Raw genomic sequence first — 13,779 nt, 5'->3', positions numbered from 1 at the left:
TTTTCCTTCAATAATGGATGCTGATAGATAATGTTTGCCATGATGTGCTGTTATGTAGACCTTTATTCTAACTCAGACCAGTCATTGAAACACAGTGAGCTACAGTAGCTGATGTAGACAGATGTGTGATGTCATCTAGATGATGATGTCACCAGATTCCGCAGCATCGGGTTTAGGGGTGCACCTAGCCTTCCTGCTGCCTGAGGCGAAAACTCAAACAGCGACCCCCCCCCCCTCCCCAATGCCAATTTCTTAATCTAACCCCTTCCCTTCAGCCCATGGCCCTTCGGCTGCCCCTCCCTTGCCCCTACCTGGTGCTGCCTGAGGTGATCGCCTCAACTGGCCTCATTGGTGGTGCACCCCTGATCGGGATCACTACTAGTGCACAACAAATGTTAGCCCTCTTTTGGGGTTCTACAGGGACAGGAATCTCCAGAAGATTTTAGAAGTCTCCTTTAATTTGCATACCCACCAATGGCATGCCCTTTCAGATTGGGTCATCTGTTGTTACGGTCCATCCTGTGACAGAGGTGAGAAGATCGGGTAGACTTGCTGAACGTGAGGCTATCTGACAGGTCTCTCTGTTTTCCTCTATGTACGTTGTTGTTTGGCAGGATCTCACCTCTCCTCAGGTGCCGCTCGTTATCAGTGATGAGGCTTTATTTAGATCCGCCTCACACTGCTGACCATGCGGTTGATCATATCTGCTTGGAGTTGCTAGTGCTGGTTTGTCTTGGATCTCCTGCTTCTCCATACATCTCTAAGCCAAGTACTTGTTGCCTTCGCTGTTTCTTATTATCTGGAGCGTGTTGTTTCTAGGCCTCACGGAGACCCAGGTTCCTTCATTCTGGAAGGAACCAGCTGTGTCATCCCCTGCTACCTATCCTAGGGCTCGTCAGTTTTAGCAGGGCTTTAGGTATCCAGTGTATGAGTATTTCCACCATCAGGATCTGCTCATACTCGCGGGAGTTAGGGAATAGCCTAGGGATTACTAGGAGGTCACCATCCCTCTTCCTTAGCTTTTGAGGCCTAGATTGTTGTCTATTCATTGTGGTGTGTATTTGGTGTTTTCCCTTCCCCTTTATCTGTGACATCTGTGAGATGCCATGATGAATGAGCACAATGGCATCATCTAAATGCCTCTAAGATGCTGATTAGCTGTTGATTACATACAGTAGCCAATCTGTGCTGCAATGTAAAGCATGGGGAAAGGGCAAAGCAGCAGCCAGTGGATGCCAGATTACCTCTAATTCCCCTGGACATTGCAGCTAAGCTGAGGCCGACATTCCTCCCACCACTGCTACACTGGCCATATTGCTAGCTGGCTCTACGTGCCTGGTACATGGTTGTCATCCCTTTGGCACTACAGTAGCTTGTATCCACACATGCGCCATACTGGGACCTGCCTGCTGTTTGTATCACGTTCCGCACACTCCTGTCTTAGAGTGTTATAGTGCCGGACACTTTCCGAAGCTCCATTCTCCATCAGACCGCACATGGCCGAGACATATCAATTATGCAAGAGGTCAAATCCAGTCACATCGGACATAAGTGTAACCATGAAATGCTGGTCATTATTGATTGTGCTTAAAGATTCATGACAAAAGCACCGTTCTGCAGGCCCAGAACACTTTAGCTTATGCATTTTTAAACATTGGGTTATCTAGCAAAGAATAAGAATTTGAATTAATAATTATCTGAAAAAATAATTCAACATTTTCCAGCTTTTCCCTTTTCTAAGAACGCCTATGCAGAGCATGGTAGGACAGTGACCTCTAGTGGTGAATTTGTGGAAAGCACTTACAAGGGATTTGAAAAAATATATACTCGTCCACAAACAACATAGGCCATCAGTATATGATCGGTGGGTTTCCTACACCCGGGACCCCCGCCGCTCAGCTTTTTGATAAGGCATCGGTGCTCTCAGTAGCACCGCAACCTTCTCCCTGCTCACCAAGCACAGCGCCGTACATTGTATAGCGGCTGTTCTTTGTATCGCACTCAGCCCCAGTCACTTCTATAGGGTTGAGCTGCTCCTAGGCAACATCATTGATGAACGTGACGTCACATGGCCTAGGAAAAGCTGCAAGCGCGCTGCTGGTGCCTTCTCAAACAGCTGATTGGCGGGGGTCCCAGGTGTCAGACCCCCACTGATCAGTTAAAAAAAATTTTGAAAAACCCCTTTAATATTCAATTTAAAGAGGACCTGTCCCCTCTCCTGATGTGTCTTGTGTTCCCCACGTAATAACAATTCTGGAGCATATGTTCTTAGGACTCTATGTTTTACCATTCCTCTATTATTCCTTCGAGAAGTTATGAATGAATTACTAGCGGTCTGCAGTGAAGGTCCAGTTGAGGGTGTGTCCCTGCACAGTCTGACACTATCTAATCAGTTCTGTCAGTGTCAGACTGTGCAGGGACACCCCCAACTGGAAACACCCAGATGGGCCTTCATTGCAGACTGCTGGCAATTCATGTATAAACTTCTAGAAGGAATAATATAGTTATAGCACAACTTAGAGTCATAAGAAAAGAGGCTCCAGAATTATTACAAGGTGGATGCAAGTAGTTACTAAAACAGACATGTCAGGAGAGGGGACGTGTCCTCTTTAAGTCATTATCATTGCTCAGCAACTTTTCTTTTTTGGGGCCAGAAGAAAGAACTTACAGTGACCGAGGCTGGCACTTGTGACCCCCTCCTCAAGTGACCATAACGTGGCGGGTGTCTCCACGAAGAAGACAAGTGGGACAGAAGGGGCTTTGTCCTGCGATCTCCTCTTCTTGAGGCGACCCTGCTGGAATTTTACACACAAATACGTTGGCGCAATCAGGGTTCGAGAGCTGGAATGACCGGAACCAGATGGTGGGTCAAGTCCTTCAGAACTCCAAGAATGGGGGCTTTCAAAGGCAAAATGAGAAACGCGCACTGGCATTTTAATTCAATTAGCTCCTGACAAGCGTAGTGTCCTTCCCACAACAAAGCCCTTGTGTTGGAAATGCGTCGGAGCTTTGGACGTACGATTTCACCTGTGTCCCCTGGGTTTTTTCCACATAGGGGAGCCCTGGTCATTTGGACATTAGGGTAGTAGTACTTGGTGGCTTATGGGCTCCTAAACAATCAAGGGGTTCTCTGAGATGTAAATGCTAATGAGCGAACCTCAGGATAGGTCACCAGTATCACCAGCGGGGGTAGCAGCAGACCTACACAGCCCCATCCAGTGGCCGTGCCTAGTTACTGCAACACCGCTCCCACTCACGTGAACCCCTTTAGCTACGAATGACATATATATCGGAGCCAGGTTTTAATGCACACCTCAGCCGAGGCCTGCTCATTCTGGGTGTTACCAGTGACTGACAGCCTTCCCTCCATGGCTGTGCATAGATAGCTCTCAGTCACTGACGGGGCGGCCTCCTTGACTTTACAGCCCAGAATGAGCAGGAATTTACAAGAATGTATTATATTTTGGAGGAGACTTATCAAAACTGGCTTAGTAGCCCATAGCAACCAATCAGAATCCACCTTTCATTTCTCAGAGCTCCTTTGGAAAATGAAAGGTGGAATCTGATTGGTTGCTATGGGCAGCGAAGCCCATTTTCCTTTACACCAGTTTTGATAAATCTCCTCCATTATACTGAATGTTTCCCCACCTCAGTCTGCTTAACTCCCCTAATGAATAACCCTTTAAAAAAATATACAGGGGGAGATTTATCAAAACTGGTGTAAAGGAAAACTGGCTTAGTTGCCCATAGCAACCAATCAGAATCCACCTTTCATTTTTCAGAGCTCCTTTGGAAAATGAAAGGTGGAATCTGATTGGTTGTTATGAGCACCAGTTTTAATAAACCTCCTCCACAGTTCGGAGAACTGTTTTTTAAAGGGGTTGTTTACCTTTGGACAGACTCCCTTTCTGGCCATGCCTGCAAAGGGAAGCATACTTACCTGCTCCCGCCATGGGTCCTGGCTCCTTTGCTGCCCGGCCACTGTCAACATCCACTTTGACGCCGCTGCAGCCAATTACTGGTCTCGGAGGTGAGTCATATCAATTGACGTCAAAGCGCATGTTGACCACGGGGGACCTGGGCGAAGCGGTGGCGGCCGCCAGGCTGTGAAGGAGCCAGGCCCCAGCGACGGGGAGCAGGTAGGTATGCTTCTCTTTGCAGGTGTGGCCAGAAAGGGGGGGCTGTCCAAACCTCCTCAAAAGATGAACAATCCCTTTAAGGCACTGCCAAATAGCCATTCTGCCCCTTAGGTACAATGGGGGTCATTTATCAAACTGGTGTAAAGTAGAACTGGCTTAGTTGCCCATAGCAACCAATCAGATTCCTCCTTTTATTTTTAAGAGCTCCTTTGGAAAATGAAAGGTGGAATCTGATTGGTTGCTATGGGCAACTAAACCCGTTTTCCTTTACACCAGTGTGATAAATCGCCCCCCCTATGGCTACTCATTGCGTCCCTACATATACCCAGTTTCCTGCAGCCTTTTTATCCCCAGGAGGGGCAGTTCCAGAAACCATTGCACTGTGTATAATAGAGATGAATCATGGCGCCTTGTGTGTAACGTCGCATGGTCCACTCACCATTACTGTCCATCTTTTCAGGTTAGTTTAGCCTACACGTATGAAACCAAGGACGCCCTTTGCTTAGTATTAACCATTATGAATGGCGGGGACCTGAAGTTTCACATCTACAACATGGGGAACCCGGGCTTTGATGAGCAGAGAGCGGTGTTTTATGCTGCCGAGCTGTGCTGCGGCCTGGAGGATCTGCAGCGAGAGAGGATCGTTTACAGGTGAGGCGACAAGAATGCAGTGGCCAGTGTAGCAGATCTCAGTTTGTCTCTTGGTTTTCATTATGATCCTACAGTATCAAAGTGGACAAAGAAAGCAGTCCCAAAAGATAAAAGGACAAATTCACCCCTGCTACATCTGTTTATGTGTATATAATTAAAGGGGATGTCTCACTTCAGCAAGTGGCATTTATTATGTAGAGAAAATTAATACAAGGCTCTTACTAATGTATTGTTATTGTCCATATTGCTTCCTTTGCTGTCTGGATTCGTTTTCCCATTACATTATATACGGTTCTTTCCATGGTTATGACCACCCTGCAATCCTTCAGTGGTGGTCGTGCTTGCACATTATAGTAAAAATCACCGGCCTCTCTCGTGGCTGGGACCATGGGAGCGCACATAGGCTGGTGCTTTTTCCTAGTGTGCAAACACGACCACCACTGATGGACTGCAGGGTGGTCGTAACCATGGAAAAGAGCAGTGTATAATGCATTGAGGAGCTTGTACTTTCTACTTTAATGAGATTTTTTTGAGGTGTTGCACAAATCCTGCATTCACGTTGCTAGTAAAGCATGTTAGTCGCTCAATAGCTTAAAGGGTTTGTCCAGGATTAGAAAAACAAAAACATATCCGATTAGAAAAAAACATGGCTGCTTTCTTCCAAGAACAGTGCCATACCTGTCCACAGGTTGTGTGTGGTATTACAGCTCAGTCCCATTCACTTCAGTGGAGCTGAGCTGCACTACCAGACAACCCATGGACAGGTGTGGCACTGTTTCTAGAAGAAAGCAGCCATGTCTTTTTAAACCTAGCCACCGCCTTTAAATCAAAGTTATGTAATATCCCTTTAAATCTCTATTTTTTTTTATTTTTTTTTTATTGAAGGGATTTAAAGCCAGAAAATATCCTGCTGGATGACCGTGGTAAGTGCCTTGGTGATAATACCATGTTAAAGGTGTGCCTCCGGTTTTGTCGTGGGGACCACATGGCACAAGTATTTTTCTGTCTTCGTTTCTCACCATTTTAAAGACATCTGCTTGTTGTCAGTGACTGAAACATTCTTGCTACATGATTTGCCATAAAAATGGAGTTATAACGCTGCTGTTCATTTCACAGGGCACATCAGGATCTCAGATCTCGGGTTAGCGGTGCACATACCTGAAGGAGAGTCCATTCGTGGCAGAGTTGGCACAGTGGGTTATATGGGTATATGCTGACTTTTTTTTTTCTAGAAAATATTTTCAGTTGGTCTGCTTTAGAAAATGTTTTGTCACCCATCCTATGTAAGTTAATAGAGGGGGGTTCCCTTTTCAGTACCTTTATCTCTTGCTCAGTGGCTACAAAGATATAGAGGACCTGACCTGTCCTGCATAACACAGACAACCCATTGATGTGAATGGACACTGTGTAATACTTCATTTCTCCTGTAGTGGCGCTGCAGGAAAAGTGAACACTTCCAAACAAGTTTCCTTATAGATTACAGGTGATCACTGCGGATACCAGCAGGAAGACATTTTGTGATCAGCTTATTGTATAAAGACCCTTCTAACAGGGTCCCAAAGTGGAGAAACGCTTTGAAGTCTAAGAAATTAAATACAACTACCCTTTAAGGAGTTTTGATATTGATGACCTATTCTGAGGATAGGCCATCAATATTAGACCATGGGGGTCCCACTTTCAGCACCCCCTCTGCTCTTGATCGTGTACGGTGCTCCATACATTTACTAGTGGCAGTGCTGGGTATTGCATTGTTGCCCCATTCAAGTGAATGGGATATTACATTATTTTAGTATTATACTAGGACATCATATAATATCAGGACAAACCTATGGCATCATATCCTATTAGGATATCCACATGTAAGGAAAGAACTAGGTTATCGTATCACAACACAACTAGGATATTATATTAGCTTACAACTACTGTATATGACATCATAACAGGATATTTTCAGAACGCCCATAGAAATGAATAGAGAGCGCACAGCACAACTGTTGCCGACAATACGTCCAGCACTTGGCTCTTCTCGGAACTCCCCGAGAAATGAATGGAGGGGGGCCGTGCATGCTCGGCTGCTCTCACCTATTCTAGAGATAGGAGCAGGTCCCAGAGGTAGGACCTGCACCTATCTGACATTGGTGGCATATCGCTGGGATATACCACCAGTGTGTGAGGTGAGACAACCCTTTTAACAGGATGAGAGAGGCCTTCGTCGGGGAGGGTTACCATTTCTCCTTCTGGAGATTGTCTCATGACATTAGGACACAATAGGACATAACTTCATATCACAATATTACACCAGAACAGAACTATTACATCATATCATGACATGACATCATGTCAGGCCTTAACATCGTATCAAAGCATGACTGACTGTAACAGAACGTAACTATGATATCATGACAAGGTAAGACATCACAACCAGAGACATAACTAGAAAAGGCTGGGCCCCATAGCAAACAAACAAATGCACACACACTTTTCAGATTTTTATTTATTAAACATTTAGAAAACCACGTATTTTTCATTTTCTTTTCACTCCGCACATACTCGCTACTTTACGTTTGTCTATCACATAAAATCCCAATAAAATACTTTTGAGTTTGTGGGTGTAACGTGAAGAAATGTGGAAACGTTCAAGGGGTATGAAAACTTTTTCAAGGCACTGTATGTACATTGCCAAGTAGCAGAGAGGATTTCTCTGCCTGTCACACAGCTGACCATTCCTTAAAGGGCTTCTGTCACCCCACTAAACTCATATTTTTTTTTGTGTACTTATAATCCCTATCCTGCCATATTGCCATACATTATGTTATTAATAATTTTCGTTCAGTAGATTTAGCAAAAAACATACTTTTATGATATGCTAATTACCTTTCTACCAGCAAGTAGGGTGTCTACTTGCTGGTAGCAGCCGCAGAAAACCGCCCCCTCCTCTTGTTGATTGACAGGGCCAGCCGCGATCTCCTCCTCCAGCCAGCCCTGTCAGCATTTCAAAAATCGCGCGCCTGTGTTTATTCGGCGCAGGCGCTCTGAGATAAGGAGGCTCGCCTCCTCAGCACTCCCTCAGTGCGCCTGCGCCGATGACATCACCGAAAGAGAAGACCTCATCGGCGCAGGCGCACTGAGGGAGTGCTGAGGAGGCGAGCCTCCTTATCTCAGAGCGCCTGCGCCGAATCAACACAGGCGCGCAATTTTTGAAATGCTTACAGGGCTGGCCGGAGAAGATCGCGGCTGGCCCTGTCAATCAACAAGAGGAGGGGGCGGTTTTCTGCGGCTGCTACCAGCAAGTAGACGCCCTACTTGCTGGTAGAAAGGTAATTAGCATATCATAAAAGTACGTTTTTTGCTAAATCTACTGAACGAAAATTATTAATAACATAATGTATGGCAGGATAAGGGATAATAAGTACACAAAAAAAAAAAAATGAGTTTAGTGGGGTGACAGAAGCCCTTTAATCCACTGACACCAAAGCTGTAAAACTGCTCAGTATAGCTAAAAAAGGAAAAAACAAAAAACACAGCGGGCACAGAGTAAGGCCCCTTTCACTGCGCGGGTGCAGTGCGTGACGTGAACGTATAGCACCCGCACTGAATCCTGACCAATTCATTTCAATGGGTCTGTGTACACAAGCGTTTTTTTTTTCACGCATCAGTTATGCGTTGCGTGAAAAGCGCAGCATGTTGTATATTCGTATTTCGGCTTTCTGCGTATTATAACAGAACAGGTGATGAGTCTCCAAAGTATTTGCAATATGAGTTTACTATTACTGAAGATAGATAGTCCCCATCCGGATCTGGACCACCATAAAGATGTGAGAATATGTAGAGATGGCGCCGTCCTATAATGACGCTGTATAAATGATAATGGTGCTCCCGGCTTGCTGATTGTGGAGGCCAAACAGGTGGTAGATTCCAGATATGAGATGTACGGTATACAGTTGCAATAAAAAGTATGTGAACCCTCTGGTTCACATACTTTTTCCACCTGCACTGTGAACGTTTACATGGTGTGTTCAATAAAAACATGGTAACATTTAATTCTTTGTGTGTTATTAGTTTAAGCAGACTGTGATTGTCTATTGTTGTGACTTAGATGAAGATCAGATCACATTTTATGACCAATTTGTGCAGAAATCCATATCATTCCAAAGGGTTCACATACTTTTATTGCAACTGTATGTTGGTCGACTCATAAGCAATTGCCATGTATAGTCTATTGCGCTGGTAGATCGGCTATCCGGTGTGGTGGCTATTCTTCAGTACATAGGAATGCAGTTAGATCAGTTAGCAGATCTGCTCTCTCTCAATTGTCCGCAGATTCTTGAATGTGCAGTTGTTCCTAAAACAAAAAACAAACAAAAAAAGCTCCAATGTGAATATCTGTAAAGAATAAATCAAGGCAACTGGACGTACTGTAGATTTCTTGAAAACGTTTCACTCGTTCTTCCAGCGAGCTTTCTCAATTCTGAGTGACTGTACAAGAATTCTCTGGGAATAAATATGTAACTGAATCAACATCTGGTAATTATACCCAGCATGGGGTCAGAGGTCATTATATTGATTCTTTACAGATATACCATGACCTGTATAAATGAGAACCTTCACAGTCCAATGTGAATAATACATTTAGAACAGACGCATTTGGAGCCTTCTTAGCTCCTTTCTCAGTGTCAATTTTAATGGAGTCCTTGTGTAGCTTCACGGACCTTTTTTTTTTTTTTCTTAGACCACTACATCGTGTTGTACTTCTTGAAAAAATCAGGATAAACAGTAGTGGCTTATTCCCCTATACACTGGAAATCCGCCATTCCATGAGTTCCGCTCTTTCAAATGTGTACTGAATACTCTTATAAACGTCATTTTAATTCCACCAAATGTGAGAATAAATATAAAGATAAATAAAACCGTAAAAGCGTATGGGCATACACTTGAAAAAGGGGGCGTTCCCCCAAAACATTGCTTGGTGAGGTGCGGTATCCTGCTCCTACACTCGCCTATGCTCAGAGAAGGAACGACGGCTGAATGCACATGGATGTGAATGCATGATGACGCGGCAATCCTGGAAAGAAGTTTTGATAAGGCTACATGCACACAACCGTATGTATTTTGCGGTCCGCAAATTGCGGATCCGCAAAAAAAAAAAACGGATGACATCCGTATGCCATCCGTTTTTTTTTTTTTGCCGATCCATTGTAACAATGCCTAAAACGGACAAGAATAGGACATGTTCTATTTTTTTTGCGGGGCTACGGAACGGACATACTGAGGCGGATAGGACACGGTGTGCTTGTCCGCTTTTTTTGCAGACCCTTTGAAATGAATTGGTCCGTATCCTATCCTAAAAAAAAAACGGACACAGAAACAAACAATGTTCGTGTGCATGTAGCCTAAAGCAAATGGACTCAGGTTTTATTTATCTTTAGATTTATTCTAACATTTGGTGTGATTTGTACCGTGAATGGTGGAATTAAAAAGAAGTTTATAAGAGGATTCAGTGTCCCTGGAATACATTTTTGAAAAAGGAGTACTTGTTGAAAAACTCATACTCCTGCTCCCCACCGCTCCATTCTAGCTCTCTTCAATGGTCTTTCAGTCCCTGTCCTGTAAACCTCCTTAAAGACAGGATCAATGACTGGCCTTAGCAGTGGTGTGTCCCCAAGGGGCCCGAGACCCATCAATGACATGCAAATTTGCAATGGCTACAGCATGGTGCAGGGTCTGTTAAAATAAAAGTCACCAAGCTTGTTGACCCCTTTAAGAACATGACCAGGGGCGTATCTATAGGGGGTGCAGCTACCGGGCTCAGGATCCTGAGGGGGCCCAAAGACCCTTGTGCCGCATAAGAAGACACCGGTATTATAGAAAGTGCATGCTGTCACGGTACACCTCTGGCTGGAGGGAAGGGGTTAGGTCAAGAATTTGGCATGGGGGAAGGGGGGGGGGGGTGGTGGTGCCATTTCAATTTTTGCCTCAGGCCCTGGCCAAAAAGCACTGAGGGAAGGGGGCCCAAGCTGAACTCTTAAGCCTTTAGCTCCGCCCCTGGACATGACATAATGCCAGATATAATTGTGACATCACAACATAATTATAAAAGATCAAACGTGACGTGACCTCATGTCATGTCCTAATGATGTCATAGTTATGCTATCAGTACATAATGATGAGATCATATATCTAAGAAATCATATATTTTAAGAACATGAACTCATATCAGGACATATTGTACAGTAACTACGGCATCAAATCAGGGCATGACATTGTATCGGGACATATATAACATATCGGAATAATATGACGTGAGTTTAGGACATCCCAGTATAATTATGACATCATATCCTGTTAGGACAAAGCCATGAATATTACTGTGATGATATCCTATATTATAAGGACCTGACATCATATAAGGGCATCCGGGTAGCACCATGACATGTGGACAGAATTACGGCCTCTTATCCTGTTTTGTGGTTGTAGAAATCTTATTTTGGCAATGTGCATTCTCTGAAGTGTAAATTCAGAGGTTTTCTACTCTGGAATTTCAACAGGTGCGTTGCATTACAGGAGATCCGCTAAGTCCTTAGGGGCGCGTCTAGCAACAAACTTGTTGATGGTTTCCAGTAACAGCTGGCAGAGTGTCAATGCAGCTCTGGAGTACAATACAGGCTGCTACACAGGATCAGTGCAAGATGAGTTGTAGCCATGATCATTATGAAATTATGTCAACAGCCTTGAAAAATAATTGAATTACCGTAAATGGAATCTGTCCCCATGATCGTGGGCTATTATCTGCATTTATACATAAGTAGTACTACAGTATGGAGTCCACTATTTTTAAGTTTCCTATTGCCCCCTGTCAGGGTTTAAAGCTGCACTAAAATACATTGTCAGGACTGTTGCGCACACGAGTCCTCTCCATTATTTTACTGCAGCACAGCAGTCCTGACTGTGTTTTTCAGAGCAGCTTTGACTGCTGACAGCGAGGGAATGGGCGGCAATAAGAAAATTTAAAAAAATGTCGATCTGGACGCCTTATGTGTAGTGTTGAGCGAACTTCTGTTTTAAGTTCGGCGTCTAAAGTTCGGCTTCCGGTTAGCGGAGAATCCCGATATGGAATCCGAATTCCGTTGTGGTCTGTGCTAGCGGAATCAATACTGGCCAATTATTGATTCCGCTACCACGGACCACAACGGAATTCGGAATCCATATCGGGATTCTCCGCTAACCGGAAGCCGAACTTTAGACGCCGAACTTAAAACAGAAGTTCGCTCAACACTACTTATGTGCCTTACTGCAGATCATAGTCTAAATCGTTATGACAGATTCCCTTTAAAAATGTAATGTTTGGGCTGGAAAAAAAAAAAGCGATGAATCCAATTCTGTTTCTTGACAATGGGCTTCTTCTCCAGCACCTGAAGTCATCAACAACGAAAGCTACACATTCAGCCCTGACTGGTGGGGGCTCGGCTGCCTTATTTATGAAATGATCCAAGGTCAATCGCCCTTCAGGAAAAGAAAGGAGAAGGTGAAGCGGGATGAGGTGGACAGACGGGTGAAGGAAGATGAAGAGGAGTATTCCGAGAAGTTTTCAGAGGATGCCAAAGCTATCTGCAGGATGGTGGGTACACATGGAAGTAAGAACATCTTGCATTAAATTTCCCGTTTGCTGCACAACAATGAAACTTCAGAATCAGATACCTTCTCTTCACGAGTGAGCATCAAGGGGTTAAACCTACTTGATCTCTGACATCCACCTAACGCTGAAGCTTTGATAATTTTTAATAATTCACTTTGTGCCGTGCCATGTAAATGCCAAGATTCCTTGCATCTTTTATAACTAATGGTTTATTCAGTGAGCTGCCGGGTCTTGTAATGGCTCTTCATCCATATTTAAGCACACTGGCAGGATACAAGATAAGCCACTCTTGAAACCTCACTATAATGGATGTTACAACATCTAGGTGTGTCAGTTCCAGCAAAACGAGTGTCTTTAGGAGTTTTGGATTATAGTTTTCTCTTTTTTTTTTTCTCTAAGCTGTATACCTTAGATCTCCAGAAGAATATGACGCAATTGTCAATGTCAACTGTGGGGCATTAAGCCCCTTGGAGTGAGTGATTCTAAGGGTCCGTTCTACAGTATTAAATATGGGGGGGCTTGTCTGCGTAGTACATTTTATCCACAGCGGTGTCCCACTACTGGGATGACCTGTTGGAATAGAAGTGACAGTCTGTAGGAGGACCTGACAGCAAGTGGGTTTCTTCCTAGTCCTCCAGACATTGTCGAGGTGTCACCATGTGTTGCTGCACTCTGGGGGAATGGTTAGGTGTGGTGCACCCCAATGGGAAAAAAGTCCAGAGAGTCAAGGTTTGCAGTCAACCAGAGTGCTTCTTTACTGGAGGAACTCAAGTGCAAAACAATACAGGCAATGCATTTAGCTGGCTTCTCCAGTCTCCTCCCTGGCAGAAGACTCGTACTGAGAAAAGGCCTGAGCTAGATGTCCTTCTCTTTCTTAGAAGGTTGGTACTCTGGCCAAAGGGCTGGTGGCCCAGGGTCCTTGGCTCAGTCATCCAGATGGCTTCCTGGTCAAAGGGCTGGCGAGTCAGGGTCTGTGGCAGAGTATCCCAGTCTTAGGCTACTTTCACACTTGCGTCATAGAGATCCGGCTAGCAGTTCCATCAACGGAACTGCCTGCCGGATCCGGCAAAACGTATGCCAACTGATGGCATTAGTAAGACTGATCAGGATCATGATCAGTCTTAAAAATGTCTGATCAGTCAAAAACAATGCATTGAAATGCCGGATCCGTCTTTCCGGTGTCATCCAGCAAAACGGATCAAGCCGGATACGGCATTTATTTTTTTCACCTTTTTTTTGGGGTCTGCGCATTCCGGTATTTTGAATGCCGGATCCGGCACTAATACATTCCTATGGAAAAAAATGCCGGATCCGGCATTCAGGCAAGTCTTCCGTTTATTTAGCCGGAGATAATAC

At 44.5% G+C, this 13,779-nt stretch overlaps 1 protein-coding gene across 2 annotated transcripts in view; it reads left to right on the top strand.

Annotated features, from left to right (window-relative positions):
- GRK4 (G protein-coupled receptor kinase 4) overlaps nt 1-13,779 on the top strand; it is a 191,639-nt gene that overhangs the window by 165,709 nt on the left and 12,151 nt on the right. For both annotated transcript variants that reach the window (XM_040419179.1, XM_040419178.1), the window contains exons 9-12: nt 4,600-4,790; nt 5,676-5,713; nt 5,907-5,996; nt 12,197-12,405. In XM_040419179.1, coding sequence (XP_040275113.1) covers nt 4,600-4,790; nt 5,676-5,713; nt 5,907-5,996; nt 12,197-12,405 — 528 coding nt within the window. The remainder of the gene's footprint in view (nt 1-4,599; nt 4,791-5,675; nt 5,714-5,906; nt 5,997-12,196; nt 12,406-13,779) is intronic.

Source organism: Bufo bufo, chromosome 2, assembly GCF_905171765.1.
Source record: "Bufo bufo chromosome 2, aBufBuf1.1, whole genome shotgun sequence".
In the NCBI taxonomy this organism is placed as follows: Eukaryota; Metazoa; Chordata; class Amphibia; order Anura; family Bufonidae; genus Bufo; species Bufo bufo.
The sequence above is the reverse complement of the archived record's forward strand: the minus strand, read 5'-3'. Positions and strand labels throughout refer to the sequence as shown.